General features: G+C 40.1%; 2 protein-coding genes across 3 annotated transcripts; one reads left to right on the top strand and one right to left on the bottom strand.

Moving 5' to 3' along the window:
- Positions 1–1,886: 1,886 nt before the first annotated feature.
- Positions 1,887–5,369, bottom strand: LOC111247077 (heart- and neural crest derivatives-expressed protein 1-like). Of its 2 annotated transcripts, XM_022797629.2 has the most exons (4): positions 5,027–5,369; positions 4,211–4,930; positions 2,426–2,579; positions 1,887–2,267 (listed from the first exon to the last, which is right to left on the bottom strand). In XM_022797629.2, exons 2-4 carry the CDS (start codon positions 4,333–4,335, stop codon positions 2,142–2,144), a joined length of 405 nt encoding a protein of 134 aa, XP_022653364.1. In that variant the 5' UTR covers positions 4,336–4,930; positions 5,027–5,369; the 3' UTR covers positions 1,887–2,141. The 2 variants fall into 2 exon arrangements, with proteins under 2 accessions (XP_022653364.1, XP_022653363.1); XM_022797628.2 differs by having other exon boundaries at positions 4,211–5,369.
- A 4,566-nt stretch (positions 5,370–9,935) lies between these two features.
- On the top strand, positions 9,936–21,305 carry LOC111247184 (uncharacterized). Its single transcript, XM_022797830.2, has 11 exons — positions 9,936–10,422; positions 13,582–13,760; positions 14,378–14,552; positions 14,943–15,028; positions 15,412–15,548; positions 15,831–15,950; positions 17,649–17,917; positions 18,624–18,903; positions 19,066–19,246; positions 19,707–19,888; positions 20,332–21,305. The coding sequence occupies exons 1-11, from the start codon at positions 10,225–10,227 to the stop codon at positions 20,433–20,435; spliced, it is 1,911 nt and encodes a 636-aa protein (XP_022653565.1). The 5' UTR covers positions 9,936–10,224; the 3' UTR covers positions 20,436–21,305.
- The last annotated feature ends 1,247 nt before the right edge of the window (positions 21,306–22,552 follow it).

Here is a 22,552-nt window from a genome sequence, read left to right as displayed (position 1 = left end):
TATCGTCTAATCTTATTTTCAAGCTTCAATAAAATTTGATAGCTCGGCTAGTACTTATCTTCACTGACACGGACTAACATTTGGTTAGCTCAATAGTTTTTCTAATGCGACGAAAAATATCCCCATGGTTTTTGAAGTCCATGAAATCTTGCTTGTGACACGTGCAAGAAGATAGATTATGCACCGAGCCTACCATTAAGCCAATAGTTCGAAGAAACATAGGTCCGAAATCGCTCAAGACCACCCTGTGACTGAGTCTTTTAATGTCATTGCTTGTGTTATTTTGTGAAATTCCGAATACCTTGCCTGTTATACACGTTTTAGTATTACGAAAAAAAAAAAAAACTCTGTAGTTTTCAACAAGCTAGACAAAGAGACTATATTACGTCCGGTGACGGTTCGCACTTTTTGAAGTTGAATGTAATATCAACAACTTGGGCACACCTCTAGTCGACCTTTAAATTAAAGTATCGTAGTGTAAATACTACATAGAGATTTTACAGAGGGCAAATTGTTACATACTGCGGTAATGTGATTTAACTAAATCACTGTATATAAGTTACTCGGTTGACAACAGTCACGATCATACTCGATATTTTCGATCACCATAAGTCTTATGCATTGTGTCTACAAACTTCAATTCATTAAATTTCGAATGAGTATGCATTATAGTTATATGGGGGCAGCGAATGTATCAGCGCAGCCATGCTGCATGCCTCGTACAGAATTTCGAAACGTTTTTAATACTCAAACGTATATAAACGGCTTTATTGAAGCTAGTGTACCCAAATAATAATCAATATTAGTAAGCGTCACGGCGCTTCATTTATCCCTCACAGAACCTATTCGAACTTGCCTTATCTTGAAGTCGGCTGTAGAGCCAGCGGTAGGTCTCGTACGAGTTTTCGTCGTACAATTTAGTCGCGTCTAAATTTGTCATAGGTCTGTACGTTTGAGACTTCATACATAAATACGCCTAAAAATGTTTCAAGTATTCAAAATATATGCACATTTAATTACAGAAACAAAATATGGGCGTCGGTTGCGTGAAGAACTATCCATGAACCTTACTATAATGGAAATTTTCAGATTAGCTGGTATAAGGTTTATGGTGCCGGCCTAGAAGTCAGAAATAGTAATTTATTAGCAGTGTTGAAGTGCGAGACCCCATCGACTTGTATATTACCAACGGGATTAGCACCGAGGTTCGTACTCCTGAGAATTCCCGGTCTATGTCATTTCACTAGACAAGTAAATGTTTTTGGAATCTATCTAAAACGAGAACGCAATATAAGACAGATTTGAGCAAACACAATTCTTTGTTCCGGGAATTTTGACTTCGGGTTACCCGAATAATTTTTTGCGTCTGTTTATTTAAGGGCCCTGTAGAAACTACTCCTGCCGTTCACTGCGGGATGGAATAAAATATCCAGTAAATCACGATACCTTTATGCTACAAGTATTGAAACCGGTACAATCGGAGCCTTAACAACAAATGAATAAGCTTCGTCGGCTTTCTTTATACTTGGAGGGGGCACCAACGCTCTATTCGGGTACGAATCCTGAGCTAATTGACCCCATACTCAGTTTTTACCAATGCAGACACGAACATCGAGTATGAAATTATAAACTATAGTAATTTACTACATTTTAATAGCTTAATAATTGGGCAGTCGTGACATCGACTACCGCTTTCAGCTTCGAAACGCTTCCTACATATTGAAATAGCAGCACTGATAAATAGGTAAGTATTAAGTATATATTTAGGCTATCAAAGGAAACGGTGTTACCTAACTAGGTATATGTTTAAGTAGGTCATGCAATGTTATCCTGATATGCAGTGGTCAATGAATACTCTTTTAAACCGTTGTGCATAAGTCTGAGTGTCAGATCGGGTATTTGTGAATTTATTTCCATGTTAACACACCAATTTTCGATTTTAATCTACAAAGCTTTACTAAATTTTTTATAAACTTCTCTTTTTCATTGATGATTGTATGAGTACTATTATTGTTTTCACTTACACGCAGATTTGACCAATAGCCACAGATATCCCTGCTGCGCATTATCCGACAGATACGCATTTATCTCAGCTGAAAATATCCGTCGCTCTGGCGAAGCGTTATTGAAAATGGGTTCTTTTAGCAGCGCTCGAGACGGGCCGTACCCTTTGCGGCAATCGCCTTGTCGGCAGACGGGGAGAATTCAGCAGCCCAGACTTGATGAGGCCATCCTGTGCGCGTTCGGTTTCGGAGGCCGCAATCCGGCTAAGAAGAGGAAAAGCGAAAAACGTACATATTATCTAACTTATATTTAGAGGACCCTAGAGAATCAGTGTTACAAACGCTTTTGTATATCTTAATAACCTTATATACTTTAAACTAAATACGACATATTTAGAGTAATAAACGTGTTATGGGCTTACCTTGTTGTCGTCACAAAAATCTTCTTCATCGCTTCCCTCGAAGCCACATCCTTCTTGAATTTCGCAGGGTCGCTCCGACCGGAGTAACTCTTCCAGGTAGCTAATATAGGCGATGGCCAGTCGAAGAGTTTTGATCTTTGAGAGCTTTGTGTCCCTGGAGGTTATAGATTATGCGCAACCTGTATTAGTCGACGCGTAAAAGCATGATGGTTACTACATTTGCTTTATCACTATCAGTACGATCTGGCGATGAAAACATGGGACCTTAGATTTCCTGTTATCTTTTAGCCTCTCTCGAAAAGCCCTGACAACATATACCGTGCAACTATCCGATTAAGCACCTCCTGAGCCTCATATCGCTCTGGTGATTTGAAAAATTTCTCTTCCATTAAACCATGTGTTAAAATTTGTAAGCGTATTCACGAGCGTAAAATCTATAGAGATTTTAGGAGTATCCAAAAGACGAGACTTCATGTTTATACGTAGGTATTTAGGGTCAGCTCTCGTGACGATCTCTATATTAACTTCAAGCGTTTAATGATATATTCGAATGCCTATAAACTGTAAACTGACGCTGATATATGGATACTAAGCTTCTACGGTCAAGGTTATTAGCACCGATGGCCATTATCGCCTTCTAGCCAAAAGTCACACAAACACCTTTTAGATTTTTTGTCCAGATGAAGAGGTAAGAAACGGCCTAGTCATATATAATCGACGAAACTCGTACGCGAGAAACAATAGCTCCGCTCGTGGAAAACTGATTGTTTAGGCCAAATTTAAGGCACGTAATTTTAAGCCTATTTGTGAAACGTACTAATCCACTTGAATGCAAACTACCAAAAGCAATATCGCACAAAGTACAACAACGTTTCTCAATGGGTACAATTGTACGTTTGTTGTTATCAGTCTTCTACTTACACACGTGCTGGGATAGTCAGGGCAAAAAGACGACTTGCTGGTTCCATGCGCACAAAGCTCAACCCGATTTTGCCCAGACCTATGCTAATATATACCATCTCATAAACAACAGTGTATGTATTCACCAATATAAAAGCAATACAATTCTCCATTTGCCACATATATTTCCGGATATGTAAAGACAATTTTTATCACGCAGATACATTTAGCCAGATACGATATCGTCTTAGATACCCGCACCGTTCCGTGGTAAAATAATACAAAACTTAAAAGTTTGACCACCAGCAGAAAATTTGCTAAGGTCACCTTCTCTGTAATAGATATGCGGATCAAGAAAAACTCTATTAGATAATAGAAAACATACTGTTATTGGTAAAATATATCGTAGCACGTGTAGGTGCGACAGCCTAACACAGCCCAGACCGGAACGACCGCTTTCGAAACTTAATCACACACATACACATACTATAGAGTCTTCCCGCACCAAGGTATCTGAGGCTAAATGACTTGAAATAAGTGTCCAAATAGAGAGCTATGAGCGTGCCATAGTAGATACTAGAAAATCAAAAACATGTATGATTATCAGAGGTAAATCCTAAATCATACGAAACAATGAAGTGACTATTCGTAGAACTGAAAATGGCCTCGAAGAAGATTATGCGGTTTAGCTTTATAGGACGCCTCATTGACTGACACGCACACATTGAAATATTATTTCTGCGGAAAGCAACGGAACACATGTGTGGATTGTCTGTTTCGGTATACGAACAATAAAACGTGCTACACATGAAAATCTTTCACACTACCGTTAGGACAACATCTTGTAAAAATTTCGCCACTAGAGGGGGTGAGATCAGTACTAACCTGGGCACGTTGGGTATGTGGGACCGGAGTCGCCCAAATGCGCTGTTGATGCTGTGAGTCCGCCTACGCTCCTTCCGTTCGTCAAGAAGGACTCCGGGAGAGTCACAACGCTCCATAAAATCCATCGCGGTTCGCTGTCAGTGTCCTCAATCGTGCTTCAGTCGATTCCAGAGTAAAACTAAGTCTGTTGAATCTCACTTTGCCCAAAGATGAGCTATCGTCTCATCAGAGCACTTTTGTCGAATAGTCAGTTGTTGATCGTCGCGTTCCCACTAGCATTCATAAAAGATATTCTTCACACTGCAGGACGCGTAGGTCGCCACATCCGTTTCTGCGTCGTTCTTATTTTAATTTAGGGTATCTCCCTATGGTACTGGTGCTGGATTTCGCGCATGATTGATCCCGCACTCTATGTCACTTGGCTGCACTATTGCACGTACGAAAAAGAGTCAGTCCAACCATTTAAGAGTATACACATTTTGGCAATATACTCATCCATACTTGATATCTGTGATGTTTCGATATCGTTGCTAAGGGACTGGCGTTAGCGGCAGCGGACAAGTGAATTTCGGACAAATGAGTGTGTGTGTGGGGGGGGGGGGGGAGGCTGATGCACTAACGATACGTAGCGTAGTATATTATCTAAATGAGTGTTGGTTTGCGAAACAATCCAGCTGCCCCGTCTCTTCGGCCATGCTTCAGCCGTCAATCGAATGCAACCTGAAAAAAACAGTTATACTTGAATCTAAGTGCCGTACGCTCGACGCGTATTAGACAAAAGCCTGCACCTGCTCCTCTTCGACGATAATCCCGTACCGTTTTGTGCTCGTAGCAGTACCAGTGATCACGATGCTGCTGGGTCTCGCAGTAGGCGACCTGTCGTAGGCTTAGGTCGGTCCGTGCATCCCGTCGGTCATCGTATCGGGTGGCGGGGCACGGGTTCTCGGCCACGCGCGCGCAGCCCGGCGCCGCCGCAGCGTCCGCCCAAACTCTGTTTAATGTAACCGACGTGCACCTCTCCACCTGACTGGCGGTCTTCCAGAAGCGGCAGTGGCCGCATAACTCTAACATAACTGAGTGGCAGTTATTAGACGTAGATGGGATAGCATTCGAGCTTATCCCGACCAGGCCAACCGGTGCTATCTGCGCCGCCGCCAAGGATGGCCACTACTAACTACTAGCAAAGCTGTTATAGTAGACCGCCTCGATCACTCTTCGGTGTCGTATAAGCACATCCACTACCAGACCCCGTCCATATTCGACCCTTCATTACAAGTAGTGGCGGCGGCGGCACCTGAACGGTCATGCCAATAATAAAACTGTAGTCTCTACTGACCAAACATATTGTTGGCCTCGTCGTTTCTCTGGCGCTTCAATATACACAAACGAGCATATCACCTGTATCTATCCATGGTCAGTCGCTGTTGTTCGTACTCTCGCTCACTGCCTATGACTATCCTGCTAGAGCTCAGACGTAAGATCCCCGTTCTCGCTCTCGCCAGAAGAACCCCGGATGATTGTAGCGCGTCTACTTGCTGCTTGTTGTTTATCCACCCCTCCGCTCTGAATAGGATGATGTTCGAGGCAAACAGGCGTTCCGTCCTGTCGCACATTTTCTATGTGAATTCGCTTGTTTTGCATCGCTCGATTTAATAATGATTCGATAGTTCTCAAGCTATCTCTGCGAGATCAGTGAAGCCTTCGATGTTCGAGATTTACGTTTTATCCTCTTTTTTTAGACCTATTACCAGACTCGCCTGGCTTCCATCTAGGTATCGTTGCTTACACATCGACGACGCGATGAAGGACTAATAGGTTTCCTAACGTATCGTCCGTGCCTTTTCCTTAACGGAGTTCACATTATTACTGCCTGTGCGATACAAAGCAACTACCAAGAAGATAGTTTATTTCTGCGCACTTCCTTGTTAGTTTAACGTGCCTGAGCAAAAGCTGAGCCGGATTAGTAACAGAAGGCCTGGGATAGACCTGCTCCTACAAAGGTCCTTACGACTGGCTTTCGCTGTCAAATACTTTCCGGCAAAATAGAATAGGTCATTTGAAAACATGCTATCGGTACATTGAAATCCGAGGGCTCTGCGTTTGTTTTCCCTGATTCAAACGTTAACTTGTAGAGCTCGTGTCGAGCAGGTGAAAGTATTTAGCTTAGTAAATGTTATTCTGCCACACGATTGTGCATAATTGACTTGTTGGATGAGACACACTCGAGCACAATACGTAAAGGGAGTCACTTTTTTCGTTTTCGTGAGAAACTAAGACTTCACAGCAACTTCATTGGCTATATGACTAATAAATTTAGTGAATTTACAATACCCCTTTTAACACGGAACCCTTCAAGCGTATTTGGATAAGCTAGGGTAAAACGCGATCTCGTTTTATCCGACGTATGTTTCTAGTAATAGGTTTTACATTAATTGTCTAATTAACACGATATGTCTAGTTGTGTTTCGTAGAAACAAGAAATACTGCGAAGCTTTTATGGAGTCGTTATCGGGATGAACATATTAGCAGCCCATGTCCCTGCAACTAGGTACATGCATGGGAGTATGTATGATCGTTGTACATGTTGCTTGGTGCCCCGGGAACATTTGCCTAGTCACCCCTTTGTTCGGGCATTCATTCACTGCGCTCGCCTGAACAAGATCCTATCGGCACTTTAGGTCAATATCCAATATTGGGCCGATCTTGATTCTACCATACGGAGATGTCTGGAATGTGGAACGGAGCGGAGTTCGTACACGTAAATGTCTATGTGCCATAGTGCCGTAACGTAGCGAACTAGGATCACGCTGAAATATACTTACTTAGATTGGCATATATAGCAGTTGTACGCACCCATTTCTCGATGCCACCCACTCCTCACTGGCCCAGGTGCGTTATATTGCTAGGAAAGGATAGTCGTTGCGCTGTCGACAGTGGTGCTACTGATCCGGCTGTCGTTGCTACTGAAGGCTACGACGGTCGCTAGTGGCACTGCTGCCCATTGCACCCAAGTAGCCCGAGGCAAATTCGATGGTACAGCAATTCGATTGTCGCGGCCCCGTCTCTTGAAGCGACGAAGTGCTTGGGGCAAAACAGAACGAGTTTATTATGTTGCAACCGCGACAGCAGGTTCTGCTCGTTTGCGTCCAAATCGACGGACGCTATTTCGCCTCGAACATGCTAGATAGGCAGATAACGACGCAACCGGTACTTATTGGCGATACTGTCGTACCTATCGATTTGATACGAAATTCTGAATTCCAGTTGTGTTTCGGAAAAAAAAGTGATTATCAGAGCCCGGTGCGACCCATATTTCGTACAAGGTAAACATGCCCATCAAATTTAGTTACTTGCTTAACTGCACATCGATGCAGCGCTTGCTTGCAACGATCGTATGTATTATACGATCAAATAAAAGAATCGAGTCAGAAGTATCATGTAAGGTATATTTTAAAACGCATTATTTTATATTTCTCTCAAACGTGGCGAAAAAGTGCTTGTATCGGGATTTTCGCAGAACGATCATCACCAAAGCGGCTATCGGTTCGAAAGGAAATTTCTGGTAAAAAAAAAGACCTGGGCCAGATTGCGTAGTGCTCTATTCGCGTATAGATCTGGTAAACATAAGAATTTTCAGTTAATTCAGAAGAGGCCACATGGCATAAAGTAGAGGTCAATTACAACCTGGTACTAGCTAACGTCTTATTTCTAGTCAGGTTCGAAAGACTGTTCAAATAGAGCACGGCCTATTATAACTTGGTACTAATATTTCTTGCATTTTACAAACAGCCCTATTAGTATTTGATTGTGAGGTGACCCCAAGCAAGGGCAGACAGGAAATGCTTGTTTTCTCCGTGCGCTGTTACAACCCACAATACAGATAAACCGTAGCGTATTGATCCAAAACATGCTACCTATCTGGTGTCTTTCAGAAAGTAGCTTCTACTAATGCTGCTTATGCTAGGCAAGTTGTGCAATGGAAATTCGTCGGTACTTTCCACTGAGTTTGTCTATGAAGCTACTTCATGTTGCGAAACTCGGTCCAGGCGTAAAGTAGGAAACCTATTTAAGTACCTTGACTATTTTTAAGCCTTTAACGTCTACCGTATCACCGTTTTGAATCGTCCGTACTAGTCCAGCAAGTTTCCCATTTTTCGTAAACGTGCAACATGGCTCGACACTTCTACTCAGAAAGCTTTGAAATGTATTTAGAATTTTTGTTCCCAATCACCGCTCTGACGCCTTACCACTTCTAACGTCACAATTAACACGCGATCTTTGATAAATAAAAGAAAAATATAACATATAAGCTACAATGGTGATATTAGACTCAATGTACGATTATCGCCTTTGGGTAAAAATTAAGCTACCTGTCTTCCGTTCTAGTCCAAATCCGAAGCGCCTACAGTGGAATCTGTTCAGATGTTTCGCCGAAATCGAAATCTGAAAACAACCCGCGCCCTCATGTTCTCAGATTTAAAAGACCGCAATTAACATTCTAAGTATTTAGGAAAAAACGGGTTTTCTTTCTCTTTTGAAGTATTTTCATTGGCTTGATCCATAATATTCGTAAAACAATGTCAACCAATGCTTAGAATGATAAAATGAATGAAAAATTTAGTTACAACTTCACTTAGAACTTATGTACTTTATGTCGCAGAATCGCCCGGCCTAAATTATGCTTATGCCAAATCTAGCATACAAAGCCTGCTCGGTCATTGTGATGTATATTGATTTTCTATTAATATCATTTTTTAACGCCAATTTATATCTCGAGCAATTTGTTTTGCAAACGTATTATTGCGAACGTTCAGCTAAGTCATCTACAACTATAACTTTCTTGATTGAACTTTTCCGGATGACTACTTTTCCGTAACTTGGTGATTTTAGATAAATTCTTCGTTGAAAAATGTGTAATGCTTCAAAAAAAATGTACATATACAAAAATATTCCAGCTCTGATCTATAACAATATATATTGTCGAACTCATCCGTTGGCAACTCTGTCATTGAAGTCGGATGAAAATTAAAATGAGGGAAAGCTGAAAGGTCTTTGAAAGACGATGATATTGACTTTGAGAGTAGATCGTTTATGTTGAGGTCGCACTTAGTCAAGGGCTGTAAAGGAGACCCTGTATGCGAAAACATTTAACGAATTCTGTCGACTTCGTATATACACTGAATGTAGTTACCTTCATCATTATAGCACGTTTATTGAACGTATATTTATATATACTATGAGAACGCAACAAATACGCGCTTTGTAATTATCCTCTTGAAGTCGCCGCTCGGATAAAGCCAGCGTAGATCATTCTGTCAGTGTCGCATGCTGACCTGCAGCGACAATGTGGGATCTACGCTGGAGTTTTTAGCATGGACAGAAATTTCTGTGGGATGTTCCAACGAACGCTCCTACCGTCTAAATCAACTAAAGGAAAATGTTTGCAGCATGACGTTTGCTGCTTGTGTGACTGTCTGTGACTCGTCCGACCTGTTTATCAATGCTTCGTGAAATCTCGACTTGGTCCGGATCCCATCGGACGAAAGTGTGTATCAATCTGTCCTCGAAGATGATGTGTATGATCACTTGCCGGCCGTAATCTCGGGTTTTCCCCAACGCCACAAAGGAGGCGCTGCATCACCATTACTCAAACGATGAGAAAGAGCGGGGACCATTTGAAAATGAGTTTTCTCCTCGTAGATCACCAAGTATACTGCATTCCCAGTAATTTTTGTATTTATATATAACTGTTAGAATACGTACATACAGGCTTAAATAGATTTATCAGCATTCAGGTTTGCGTCGTGTGCTTTCTACTTTGTAAGCTGACGAAGTACCGCCAAGAGTCGCCGGATGAGGACTTGTTACGAAGTACTCTGTTTCGTGCTTTTGCTATGACGACCCTATGTACAAAAAATAAAATTTAAAAAAGTATTGAACTTCAACATACAATCGTCAGCCGGCTAATTTGAAGTTTCAGAAGTCGGCATTCAATACAAATTAAGGTTTACGATATGGCAGTGGTGTTCATGATTGGATCTATGCTGGCTTTTAGCAGCCTATGTAGAGTGACTCTTGGGACGCAGTTTGCAGAATGTGGTCCGTCCTTATCAAATGAATGCGCGGACTTTATTCTTGAGGACCCTCGGGGACCACAAATGATGCTCCTGGCAATGGAGCTTGCAAAAAATGACCCGCCAAATGTGCCGAAGGTGAGTTCGTCTGCTAATAACAAGTCACTCAGATGTTCTTTGAACTTCACTAATAGACATTTTATTAAAAATCATTGATATATTTATTGTGTCCCAAATGAAGTTGCTGCAATAAGAAAGGAACTGAGTGTTTGACTCTTCAGCAGAAGAAACCAATGCATCTATTCTATGACAAACTTTGCACGAGGTCACCTGAACATTGGTAATTACCTTTAGTACTGCCTGAAGTAGAGGTGAAGCCTCGAAATTCTACAGATAGCTTGTGACTTGTTTATATGAGATGTCATAACGAAACAATAGAAGAGCCACCACTACAGTAACTGACAGGTACCAGTTTTTTAAAAAAGAAGTTTCATATAAATCATTTTTGTTGTCATTTGTTGAAACGGTTTCAATACGTATTGGCTTGTGGAAAAATGTGTTGACCATTGTTCTAGCTGGAAAACTGTAAGGTCATGTATTTCAGGCAATGTAAGTCGTGTCTTGTTGGCGTTGGTGTACTTCGATGATCGACATTTGACAACAGTAGATGTGCTAAAATTGTTGGAATCTATTTATTCAAATCTAAGATCGAGCTCTTTCATTCATAATGAAGATACAAATGTAGCCCAGAATCACACAAGAATGTATGCTGCTTATGGTTAAGATGTTTTATTGGAAAAAAAAAGGTTTTAAACTTCGATTCCGGAAGATGATAGTCGCAATGCTCGACCGATTATGAAAACGTTTCATACATTATCGCGAACGTTGAACAAGACTGAGCCGCGATACCGTTGAAGAACTAAACATGCGATGCCCAACAGTTTTCAAGCGTTTAAAGATAGTGAAAAAAGAAGTCGATGTTCAAATGCCACAAGAAAAACTGACCGAGAGTAGTGGACTCGATCGTGTCCTCATCTGTCAAACTCTATAGAAATACAATAAAATAGAGCCGTTTCTGAAGTGGTTGATTACGGGTGATCAGAAGCGCGTCACATGCGACAATAATGTACTTCACGATTTGCGGCAGAGTTTAGTTCGGCGGGAGATTCGATACGTTTCATGGAATTAAGCAGTGCACTATAGGTCACTGCCGCCTGGCAAAACAATTGGTTCAGATCTCTACTGTCAACAATTAGCCGAATTCTAACAAACCATTGAAAAGAACTGATCGGAAATGGTAAACAGAAAAAACGTCGTCTGTCACCATAACAATGGCAGGCCACAAAAATTAAGAGAAGCTTGACGAGAAATTTGCATGCATTCGCCGTATCGCTTGGATTTTGCACCATTAGATTATCACTTGTTTTAATCTCTGTAGAACTCCCATAATGGTGTTAATTTAACCGAAACGCAAAAAGCACTTGTTATAATTTCTCGCCTATGAACCATCGAGGTTCTACAGTAATAGGATTATGGCGTTAGCAGAAAAATAGCAGACGATCACCAATCAAAATGGCGCATGCTTCGTTTGGCAATATAATTTTGATATATAACAAAAAGTAGTGGCTTTAAAAATGTTGGCCACAAAACGGGTAACATTTTTTCAATAACTCAATATATTAATTACATTTGCATATCACATACAATGTTAAAAATTTGCTATAATATAGGTTATTTGACCCATTATTGTTTATAATATGTTATCGTAGTCGGCGCAACTGGTCCTATGGACCATTAATTCATTCTTTCATAGTGGCTGATGGCATTAGGACTGCTCATGCAAGAAATTCAAAAAATACCGAAAAATTTCATCGCAGGGTTCGCCATAATTATTCGAGATCGATAGTTTTAAGTCTACCCCTAACTAATTGCGAATAGCCTTTCAAACGAAGTCTCGTTAGCGAAATTTCACATTACGGACGCATGAAGTATACGTTTTAGAATCTAGTGTAAAAAAAAAGCAGATGCTGCTTAGATGTCCAGAAAATAAGCGTGTCGCGTTGCTCACAAACACAAGGCTGATTCAATGAAATAGCGTACTACTATATCCTTGAAATATTATCTGATAGTGATTTTGCAATGTTCAGCAATATGGAGAATCATCCTCGTGTTACCCAAATTTTTCACAAGCACTACTTAATGTTTGGGTACGCTTGTGACTAAGTTAATATTAACTTAAAGGTACTATCAAAAGAACTGGTGGGGAATAGCGTCCTCGTATGGCACGCCCTATGCTTGGTCCGCGATAAAACAAAATGAATATGAAAATCGTTCTTATCCGCATTTGTTTGTTTAGTAAATGATATGTATTGGATTTTCAGGAAACAGGAGCACGACATGAGCTTCATATAGATTCATTAGGCAGTTGAAAATCGAAGTAAAAATTCAACAACATAGTAGCAAGCATTTGTACAGATCGAATTGGATCTGCTTAGGGAATATAGATGAAATCGGGTACCGGCTTAAGATCTCAATGAACAAAAACGTCATCTATAAACATAAGTTTATATCGAACAAAGTGAAGACGACTTTGGCATTGTGACGTTTCGATATAATAATATAGTATACCGATTATCTTCCGTCATAGTGAAATAATTTCCTAACGAAATACAGGTTCTGTTGGAGTCACCTGAACGAACCGCGATGTCAACGCTGTTGAAAAGTGACAATTATATTATATAATATTGAGCAATGGAAAATCAATAGAGGTATCATACTGCGACCAGAAGACACGAATGGATGCTATTAATATAGCCCCAATCTAAGGCCTAAAGATAGCGGACTACATGGTTCAAGGCCACGAGAGACACGTAGTAAAATTAATGCGTTTCTAAAAAGCTAGACCAAGAAAATTATTAGAGAGTAGCAGAAATATACGGTTTCCGACAAATTCGATTCAGATATTATTGGAAAAACCACATATCGGTATCTTGGAGACAGTAATGAATCTATAAACCATAGAGGACGAGGGTATGGATGAGCTCAGGACCATCCGGAGAGCTACCAAAGAGAAGCTTCAGAAAGCGGTACAATCTATAAATTATCTTTTTGATTTTTTAAAACAATATCAGTCTGTGTGAGTGGCTCTACGTGCCGTAATGTCCGGAAATAAAGAGTAATTAGGAGTAAGGCAAAAGTTGAATTAATAAAACATTTCTGCAAACCAGGTTGATTTTTGGCCTGGCTGTCTAGGGACACCTTTCGTAACAACTCACTCCCGTCATGTTGCATTCATAGGCTCCATTGATGTGCAACGGTCGCTTATATGATCTAAGTCTTGAGAAGTGGCAACTAGCTAATCAGGCAATGCAAAAGGGCCTTCCTAAGCAGGTGCTTGCCAACATGCTTGACAAGAGTGGTCATGCCAAGAACAACGCGCCGGATCCAAGGCTTCGGCCGCAAACACCCAGTCAAAGGTAAAAATAATACCGTCTTTCATAACCAAAGCTGTATACCGTACACTGCGTATTATAATATTGTATGTAACAACTGTGTTGTTTTTTTACAATGTCCGGGATTCACGGATTAACAGGCAAAGCAAATATGTGCAGGCCTAAAAAATCTGGTACTTGGGTTTGTTTTTACGTCTTTAAAAATGCGTCTAAAAGCGTGCATTTATTTAACACAGAAAATCACGTTTCTTTTTGTGTTGAACGAAACAACCAAGGGTCTAAGGTAAACGTTCATTGAAAGCGATATCTAACCTAACTATATAATCTGATAAATTTTCCACAAACTTTAAAGTCAAATTTCAAAACGTTATTTCTTTAAATTAAAGAATTTTTTGTGCGACATTTTTTGTGAGCGATTCGATGCAAAAAGCCCGCCGGCTAACTGGCTAAATGCTAAAATTCGCAGAACTCCTATTTCTGATAAGAATCATGTACATGAAGCCTCCAGGCGATAGGCGGCCACACATATGTCATAAGGAAGACCATAACATAGTCAATCATTAACACTACTTTTTAGAAGTAATTTAGGTGCTGCTCTTCACGTAATCACTTATTGTTGACATCTTTGTAATATACCGCAGGGTTGTCTCTCAGAAAGAAGCTTTTCTTACGCCAATTCTTCCTGCAAATCAACCGGTTCCTTGTTCAATAGTGTGTGATCACAATGGCGACATGAGTCTTCGCATAGGACACTTGCAAGTTCCCATGGAGCAGATGAGCGAGCTGGCTAATTTTGTGGACATCAGCGCTTTGAGTGTTAGTAATTGCTTACCGGTTTTTGTATTATATTTTTTATTATTATTACTACAAGTTTTTGTATAATAAACATTTTCCTGGAATTAGTAGGTAGAAATGGTTGTAAAAACCGGTAGAAAAAAATAGTAGTAGAAATCATTGTCTTCATGTCTCGAATAGTACAGTCAAGTTGTTGGGTCATAGAGATGCGCAAAAGACCTCTGAGTAACTTCGACAAAGTAAATAGAACAATGACAGCGTTTATAAGACACGTTCAGTAACTGCAGCGATATCAGCTTTATTTAAGCTAGGATTGTTTTGCACCAAATTAACTGCTGATAACTCGCCATCATGTACATTATGGAGTGGCGCATTTCAAAGCGTTCTTTTTTTATGTCGGTCTTTTTTTAGCAAATGGCATCCGCGCTTCGATCTGCGGGAGTTCCAGTTGTCCATTACGGAAACCATATGACGATGGTTCCCTCATTTGTTCCGAGGTGGGTACTGTAAAATGGCCTATCTTTTCACAAATTATCTATACGTTCTGCAATTTTCTAATACAAGTACAATCTTGGTATTTAAATAAATACAAAACGCTACTCATTCGGTCTTCTGATGATCTAATAAAATTATGGTGCTGTATCTTTAAAACCGTATCAGTCACTATTCCTGAGAAAGCTTCATGGCATTGTTAGACCTAAAGAGGTGATCAAGAATTAACTCTTAGAAGTGTCGCCTGAAGTTTTCATTGAAATACAGTTGAACTTGCACAATTAGCAAATGAGTTTCTAAAACAGTGTTTACCGGTAGCACCGAGCGTAAAAATGTCAAACATTTATAAGTTTGTAAGTTAGTGCATATATTCTCGTGATCTTTGCAGTCCTGAAAATGATATAGTGATGAGAATTCACGCTTTAAACGGAGAGCCAGTTCAAGTGGAACTCAGTGCGGGTGGCAAATCATTTTGCCTTCCTGGGCAGGAAGAAAGTCTCAACAGACTGCTCGACTCAAGTTCAGGTAGAAAATTTCCCTTTTGAGGCATGTGGTCTTTCTCATAAGGTATTTCGCACTGAATAGTAACAAGGTAGATAAATTTATTTCACCCATACTTCAACCCAAGCCAGAATTGTCTCTATGCATATGTGAAATCCAGGGGTCTTCAATAACCTAGAATAACAGATATATCACTCGAAATGTGGCAATCATACATACAACATGATTTATACTTTCTCTATGTTCATATAAATTGTTAAATTTTACGAAAGGCCAAAGTACTCATCAGTAGTTTTGTTAATGCAGACATGGCATTTCCAATCATGAAGCTACTTGCGCGTCATGGTATTCCCGCTGAATTCGACTGCAATCGAAGGACCCTCACGACCGCCTTGTCGTCAAAGTCTCGACCCATGACACTGAAAGGTAACGCTTCAGATCAAAATGAAGTGCGATGACAAATATGAAGCTTTAACTTTTTTCATCACCGAAGTAAAATGAATAAATGAAAAAATGCCATATACGCTACCATTTGTTTGGGCATATTATCACGAACGTTAAACTATTCTATCAGTGTTAAGATCAGAAATGTATCCGTCAATGCAGTAACAATTGTTGAATAGCGTTCTTTAGCACTTCAGCAGCGTCGATACGTCGTATTACGATCTCGGCTATGTCGCCATCTGCGACGTAGCCGAAACTGTAGACAGCGTTACTGTTTTGTTCTAAATCTATCGAAAAGCCCCACATTTGCACTTCAGAGAGTTCACTGTTAATTTCTATTCTAGTAGGTTTCACTGTGAAGAACTTCATCTACTCGCAATATATTGTAAGAGAACAATAGCATTTTTGTGTATGTTGAAAAGTATCTTGGGCAACGCAACATGTCTTTCGGTTAAATCAGAGATGTCGCATATACCCAGTGCAACAATACTAATCTACACAAATGTGGTACACGATCTCAGCAAAGCTCCGGTGAAGGGCATTTATATTGTTAGAATCGGTTTCGTCGTAGTCTTTTTCTACGGGGAGTCGTGAACGGTTGAAGGTAGTCCTGACGAAACGGACGAGTTCACCCTAACTTTATAACGAGATAGACATTGACATTCAGTAGAAACTTAGCAGCTTGCAACGTCCTACTTCATAGAATACGTATTCGACTTGCATGCAAATAATTTACTCTTAGACTTGCTAAGTTATTTTTTTCAATCCTTGGTAGAAAGCAGGTAGAGTCGTATGGCTTATTGACGCGTGAAACCAATTCTGCTTCTAAGCAGTGGAAGGATTGTGGCAGGTTAGAATGGTGAACTCGCAACGGTGGTCTTCGTCCCGCCTTTGATGGCTGCTAGATTAGCTTGTACTAGTGGAAGTAGTAATAACGGCAGCGACTATCTCGATGTCTATTTCCATAAGGAGCTTAGGGCCATGTTTCCGTTATGGTTGACACGTCACACCGCAAGTGAATCACATCTTTGGTCTGGTTTCTCTATAGGCCAATGGTCCTACAGTAAATTACAGAAACGGGCCTTCTTGTATAAATTCTGGCCGAAGACTTCTGCGATGGGTATTAAGTATCGGTCACACAGTCTAGCAGCTGTCTTACACTATTCTATATACATAAGGACTTCTGCCAAAGTTCGCCGATGTTCTGTCAGCTGAGAGACTACTGAAAATCGGAGTCGATTGTCTATTTACCCATTTCGTAGCTTTCAGATACACAAAGTATGGGACAGTAAGTAAGTCCGAAGTAGGATATCCACATAGAACCCAGTGATTTGTTCAAAATATATTTTTGTAGTAGCGCAATAGTCACTTATGGAAAGATTAGTGTAACATCAATAAAGGGTGCAACGGGAGCTGCTGTATTAGGAATTACTTAGCTTATTTTTGCGTGTGTCAGTGATTAATGTTCGCTTTGCAACTTTAATGAGGTTACCTTAAAATAGAAGTGCTTTTAAAGATTCCGTTTTTAACGCGTGTATAAATTGCACGATGACTATGCGATTTATTTATGGATGAACTCATCGATATGAAGAAAAAATTACATCTATATTAAATTGTTTTCTGGGTCACAAATACGTTAGCTAATCAGCACGCATTTGCTTCGTTGTCGGGCGCTTTCAGCTACACCAATTACGCCCTCCTTGACCCTGCCTTTGAGACATGTGACAACCTCACCCCAGGTTCAGCCTTCACCAAATAAACCAGAGCGGGTTAAAATTGGAAAATCAACTTTTGATCTGCCTATGCAATGGCCTTCGATTTTGGAGGCCGTCCAATCAAACCAAATTGTCGCTGCTAAAGTACAGAAGGTTTCAGAAGAACGCGGACTGGCCATGCCGGATAAAATACAGAACATTATTTTCACAAAAATCATGCAGATGCGAAATCAGGTTAGTATGCAATCCGCAACTAGACATAAAGTCTATAAATCTAAAGACCGCTTGCAAACGCTCGCTTAAAGATTGTCTATCGCGTACTCAGCATTGTGATGCAACACACCCTAGCATCCAAGTGGGTCAATTTCATACATTCATCGTATTAGGTAAAGCTGTGTCAAAGAAAGGTAAGGTTCTGCTGCACACTGTCCACCTGGTATAATTTTTACGTCTTCGCTATGTAATTTAGAGGCTATACGTTATTTTAGGTAAGAAATTGATTTGACTCGGATGCAAATTGAAAGAGCTTTTGTCCTAAACCCGTGATCAAAAGTCCTGACGATTCAATGCAGGTCGGTAAAACGTGTAATCTTGAATTAAATGAGTGTGATGAAATGACCGTTTGTCCATATCGTATTGTTGCTTCGATGATTCACCGCGCCCTTGCCACCCTTTGCCACAGTGTGGTCTCGGTGCAAACAAATGCCTATTGATATAGCCGCTAGCCATTTTGTAGGCCAGCAAAGTCGAATGCAAAGCGCTCCTGTTAGGGCTCCCTTGCAAAAACAACATTTAAAAGCGTCATGTCTGTCCTGGATTAGTCCGGCCAGCTTTGTACAACCTCGCTTGTGTCGATCTTGTGTGCATGAGAAAAACTATGTGAAGACTTTTTTTTTTTTGTAAAATAGAAACATTTTTCTTTGCCCTTCGCTACGTTAAGCTAATGCCGGTAATTCGTGGAGGCGATTGTATCTTCGTAATGAATGGAAATCCGTTCTCCATGCTGACTCAACCTGAAAAGCTTTCCAATGCTCTTCGCGATGCTGATGTACCCCGAGAGTTGGTGCGAGATGCTATGATGCGGGTTGGTTTGCCTGCTAAGAACACTCAAAATGGGCTCCAGATTACGTTGCCTTCACAACAAACGTGCCTTCTCGATAATATGGCAAATTACAAAATTTTTGAGTATAAAATAATGAGAGAGCGTGACTCAGTGACGAGTAAGTAAATATATTTTTTAAAACTCTATATATGCACATAATTACTATAATGACATACGAAGAAAAGTATTGACGAGCTTTGTTGTCCTTGATGCATTGGATTTCAATTGTTACATTATTATTACAAAATAGTTCACCGATGTGTTCAAACGTTATTTCAAGTAATGGCAGGACCTAAGTCGTATCGGCTGCCTGAAGATGCGCACGAGCTGAAGAGGGCCATGGACTCCGGAAAAGTCCTCCCATTGGAACTAATGGACTCACTGAATCGAAATGGCATTTCATGCAATGTTAACATGGCTTCTGGCATCATAACCATGTCCTTGCCTGGGCAAGGTCTTTCGTAAGTTAGCCTATCTAAAGATTTAAAATTGTTTACTTTTACTTTGTATGGAACTTGTGAAAAGGGCTAAACTTACTGAACTTTAAAAACAATTAAAAAAATGAAAAAAAGTATACATTTTATAACTTGCTATACAGAGGCACATTTTATGCTGTAATATTGGGAAAGGTTTTTTAGGTATAAAAAGTGCGTGCGTGCGTGCGTGAATCAACTCCTCTAGGAGAGATTTTTAGACTTTTTTTTTTGTATTTGTGAAGCCCAGTAATACAAATTGATTTACGATTCAAGTATATAAGTTACTCATATACCACGTAGCTACTAGTATTTACTATAAAGTCAAGACTAGTTTACTTTGACCATTGGAACATTTGGACGTCATCAATTATAGGCAAGCAATTGCCGTTGACTGAATATTTCATTTTCTTTTGTTCTGATAATTGCGTATATTTTGTTGCTGCAGATTGCCCCTCCCGATGACTGGGAAGATGAGCCTCAAACTGCATCCTCTAGAAGGTCCCTTAGGTACTAGTTACATGCTAGAGTACGACGGAGGTAGACTTCACCTACCCTCACAGATAGACAAGTTGAACCAGCTAATCGCACAAGGAACAATCAATTCGTACGATGTTCTGCATTTGTTTCGTAAGTAGCGTGACCAGCCATTTTTATCCCTACGGTTTAGATGTGTGTTGTATACGACGGACAGAGAGAAAGATATAACCTATATATTACAACGAAGCTATAATATATGCAAAAATAGTCTCTGATAATCCCCAGACAGTTATTCCATTAACCAGGTTAAGCAAGACGAGGGTCTGTTTTAATGAGGCTATTAAGGCTGCCTTAACACTAGACCGTCCGCTGTCACTTTTTACATCCCTATTGCTACAGTGCCCGCCCAACGGAATCGATCGTTAGAAAAGTAATGGTTTTTTATAATTGAGTGAAGATTTTCGATGGCGTGATATCTGAGGGTGATTTTATGGCGTTCAAATATGTAAACTTTAAAAGAAAAATTTGCAAACGACCAGGGTTAGAAATATTAGAAATTCATGTTGGTAAGCTTTCCTGTTCTGCTATTTCAGTTCAAAACACTTTGGTACCGTACCAGTTTGATAAAGCGAGGATGGTACATGTCATCGAAGTAGCTGGACAGAAACTCAACGTATTACCATCATCACTAGACTAACCTGTAGAGGCATATTGAGCTATCAGTACATGCTAGTTTAACATTCTATCGGTGACGTTTCAATATAGTGCAGAATAAATAATTATGGAGATAACGATTGTGCTATTTCAGTAATATGTATGATGATATTAAACGAGGGCAGAAACGACAAGGGATCTTCGTAGAGTTGTAACTACGGCACTGATAAAAGTAATAACATAAACACGTACGCAAAGTGTGTGCCTAATGTAACATTTACACTATTCTACAATGCTGTAAGACATATTCTGTATGGCGGAATTCAAATCGACCCCCCTAACCCTATATTGGGCCGAATCGCCATTAGAGCACGACATTATAGGAAAGTTCAGCGCATTTGGCGGCTTTTTTTATTTAATTTTGTGTAAGCTATTGCCTGATTGCAGCCTCCATTCTAAACACGAACTCGATACCGGTTTACCCCAACGATAAATGGAAAGTCGAGTACGTATCCACATACTGACCGCTTATTATGAAATTCAGTAAAACGTAAAGAAGAGGTCTTTCTATAGAGCTATGGACGATGACTTTAAATAATTGCATGTTATGACACACATGTACTAATATCAGTGGCAGGGTTACTTTTACCTGACACAAATTACAGTCCTAAACATAAACTATCTTATAGTACGATCGTTCAGGGCGGAATTTACGCTCAGATACGTGCAGCTTGACATATTTAATTACACGCTTTTCGTTGTAACAAGATTCAGCTTGACCCGGATTGAGATGTGAACAACTTATCCATTGAAACAGATCGTGATTAAGGCTGGTAAGCAAAAAAAGCAGTTGGAATTTGATTTTTGAGATTTCTATAATTTACCAATAAATTATTAATGGGGCCTACAAATACCCGGACAAATCAATTGATTTTTTTAAAATTAACTAGAGTAAACCAGGGGATCTATAATGCGTCGTAGGTCACGTTGCACGTGTGGAGAGGGTGCGTCAACAATCGCCTAAAAAAATAGGATCCACTCTATAGAATAAATAAAGCGCAGTGGGACCCAAATCTTATTGTCACTTGTCTGTATGATATTATAGATTCAAAAATGTCGTGTCTTAACTAGATTACTCTGTTTCTATTCATCTAAGCGCGTACGGTTATGTGTCATTTAGGTGGGTGCCGCTTGGCGTATCCAATCAAGTAGGTCGTAGCATTGATCTATTTCGAGCGCTTTTCTGATGTCCAATCTATAAGTACTTACAAAAAAGTAATATAGATTAGTTTAAATCTAGCTAGTGAAATCGCCAGTAAGACAATACGCGCCTAAAACATCGGAGAGTTTAATTCAGTTGCCTGAAAGCTATAGATTTGAAACGTGAGTCACCAAATTCAATTGTTTACTGCTTGAATCACTGGTCTTTCGGTAGCCCGTCATAGTCATCGATTCTACTCTTGGTATGGCGTTTATATGAAGCGACGTGCGTACTTAAGTGAAAAGAGCTTGGACGTTGCTTACAGGAGACTAGGCATCGCTACAGGAAACAAACGGTTTAATTTTATACGTTTAGATGGGGCTCCTCTCAGATAGTAAAAAATGAACATCCTGAGATTGATGACTCAATGCCCATACGGTACGTCGCGAGATGCCGTGTTTCTGCTTCATCTAGATTGGTCTCTTTTTTTGCCGAGATCAATATCTTCATACCATCCACTGATTCAACTCAGTACGATGCTTCAAAGAGACCCGCTTCAAGGGATGAACTCTATAGCCCTTCAAAATCGATTTTCATTTTTGGCATTTACGGTCCTACAACAGACATAAACGTTCGACGAAAATATCAACTATTCACAGGGTCCTAAAAAAGTGCAAGGCCATTTGCCATTTTGCGTCCTTCACTTTACGACGAGATAGTATCCGGAATTTTTTTTAGGGTTCTAATGATCGACAGTCACAATCGTAGGGCGATAACCTGCAAGTGTTTAACTCTAGTGAACTAAAAATGAGACAGTGATTGTAAAGCACTATTGTGCAAATCAGGCGTAACCTGAAGCATCTAGGTTAGCTTAGAAACCGTACTAGAAAAGACTACCTATGTCAATATAGTTTTATGTCACTATATGCTCAACAAGCAAGCTGTTCAAAAGGAGTTGT

This window comes from Varroa destructor, unplaced genomic scaffold (assembly GCF_002443255.2).
Source record: "Varroa destructor unplaced genomic scaffold, Vdes_3.0 BEIS01000003.1, whole genome shotgun sequence".
Lineage (NCBI taxonomy): Eukaryota > Metazoa > Arthropoda > Arachnida > Mesostigmata > Varroidae > Varroa > Varroa destructor.
The sequence above is the reverse complement of the archived record's forward strand: the minus strand, read 5'-3'. Positions and strand labels throughout refer to the sequence as shown.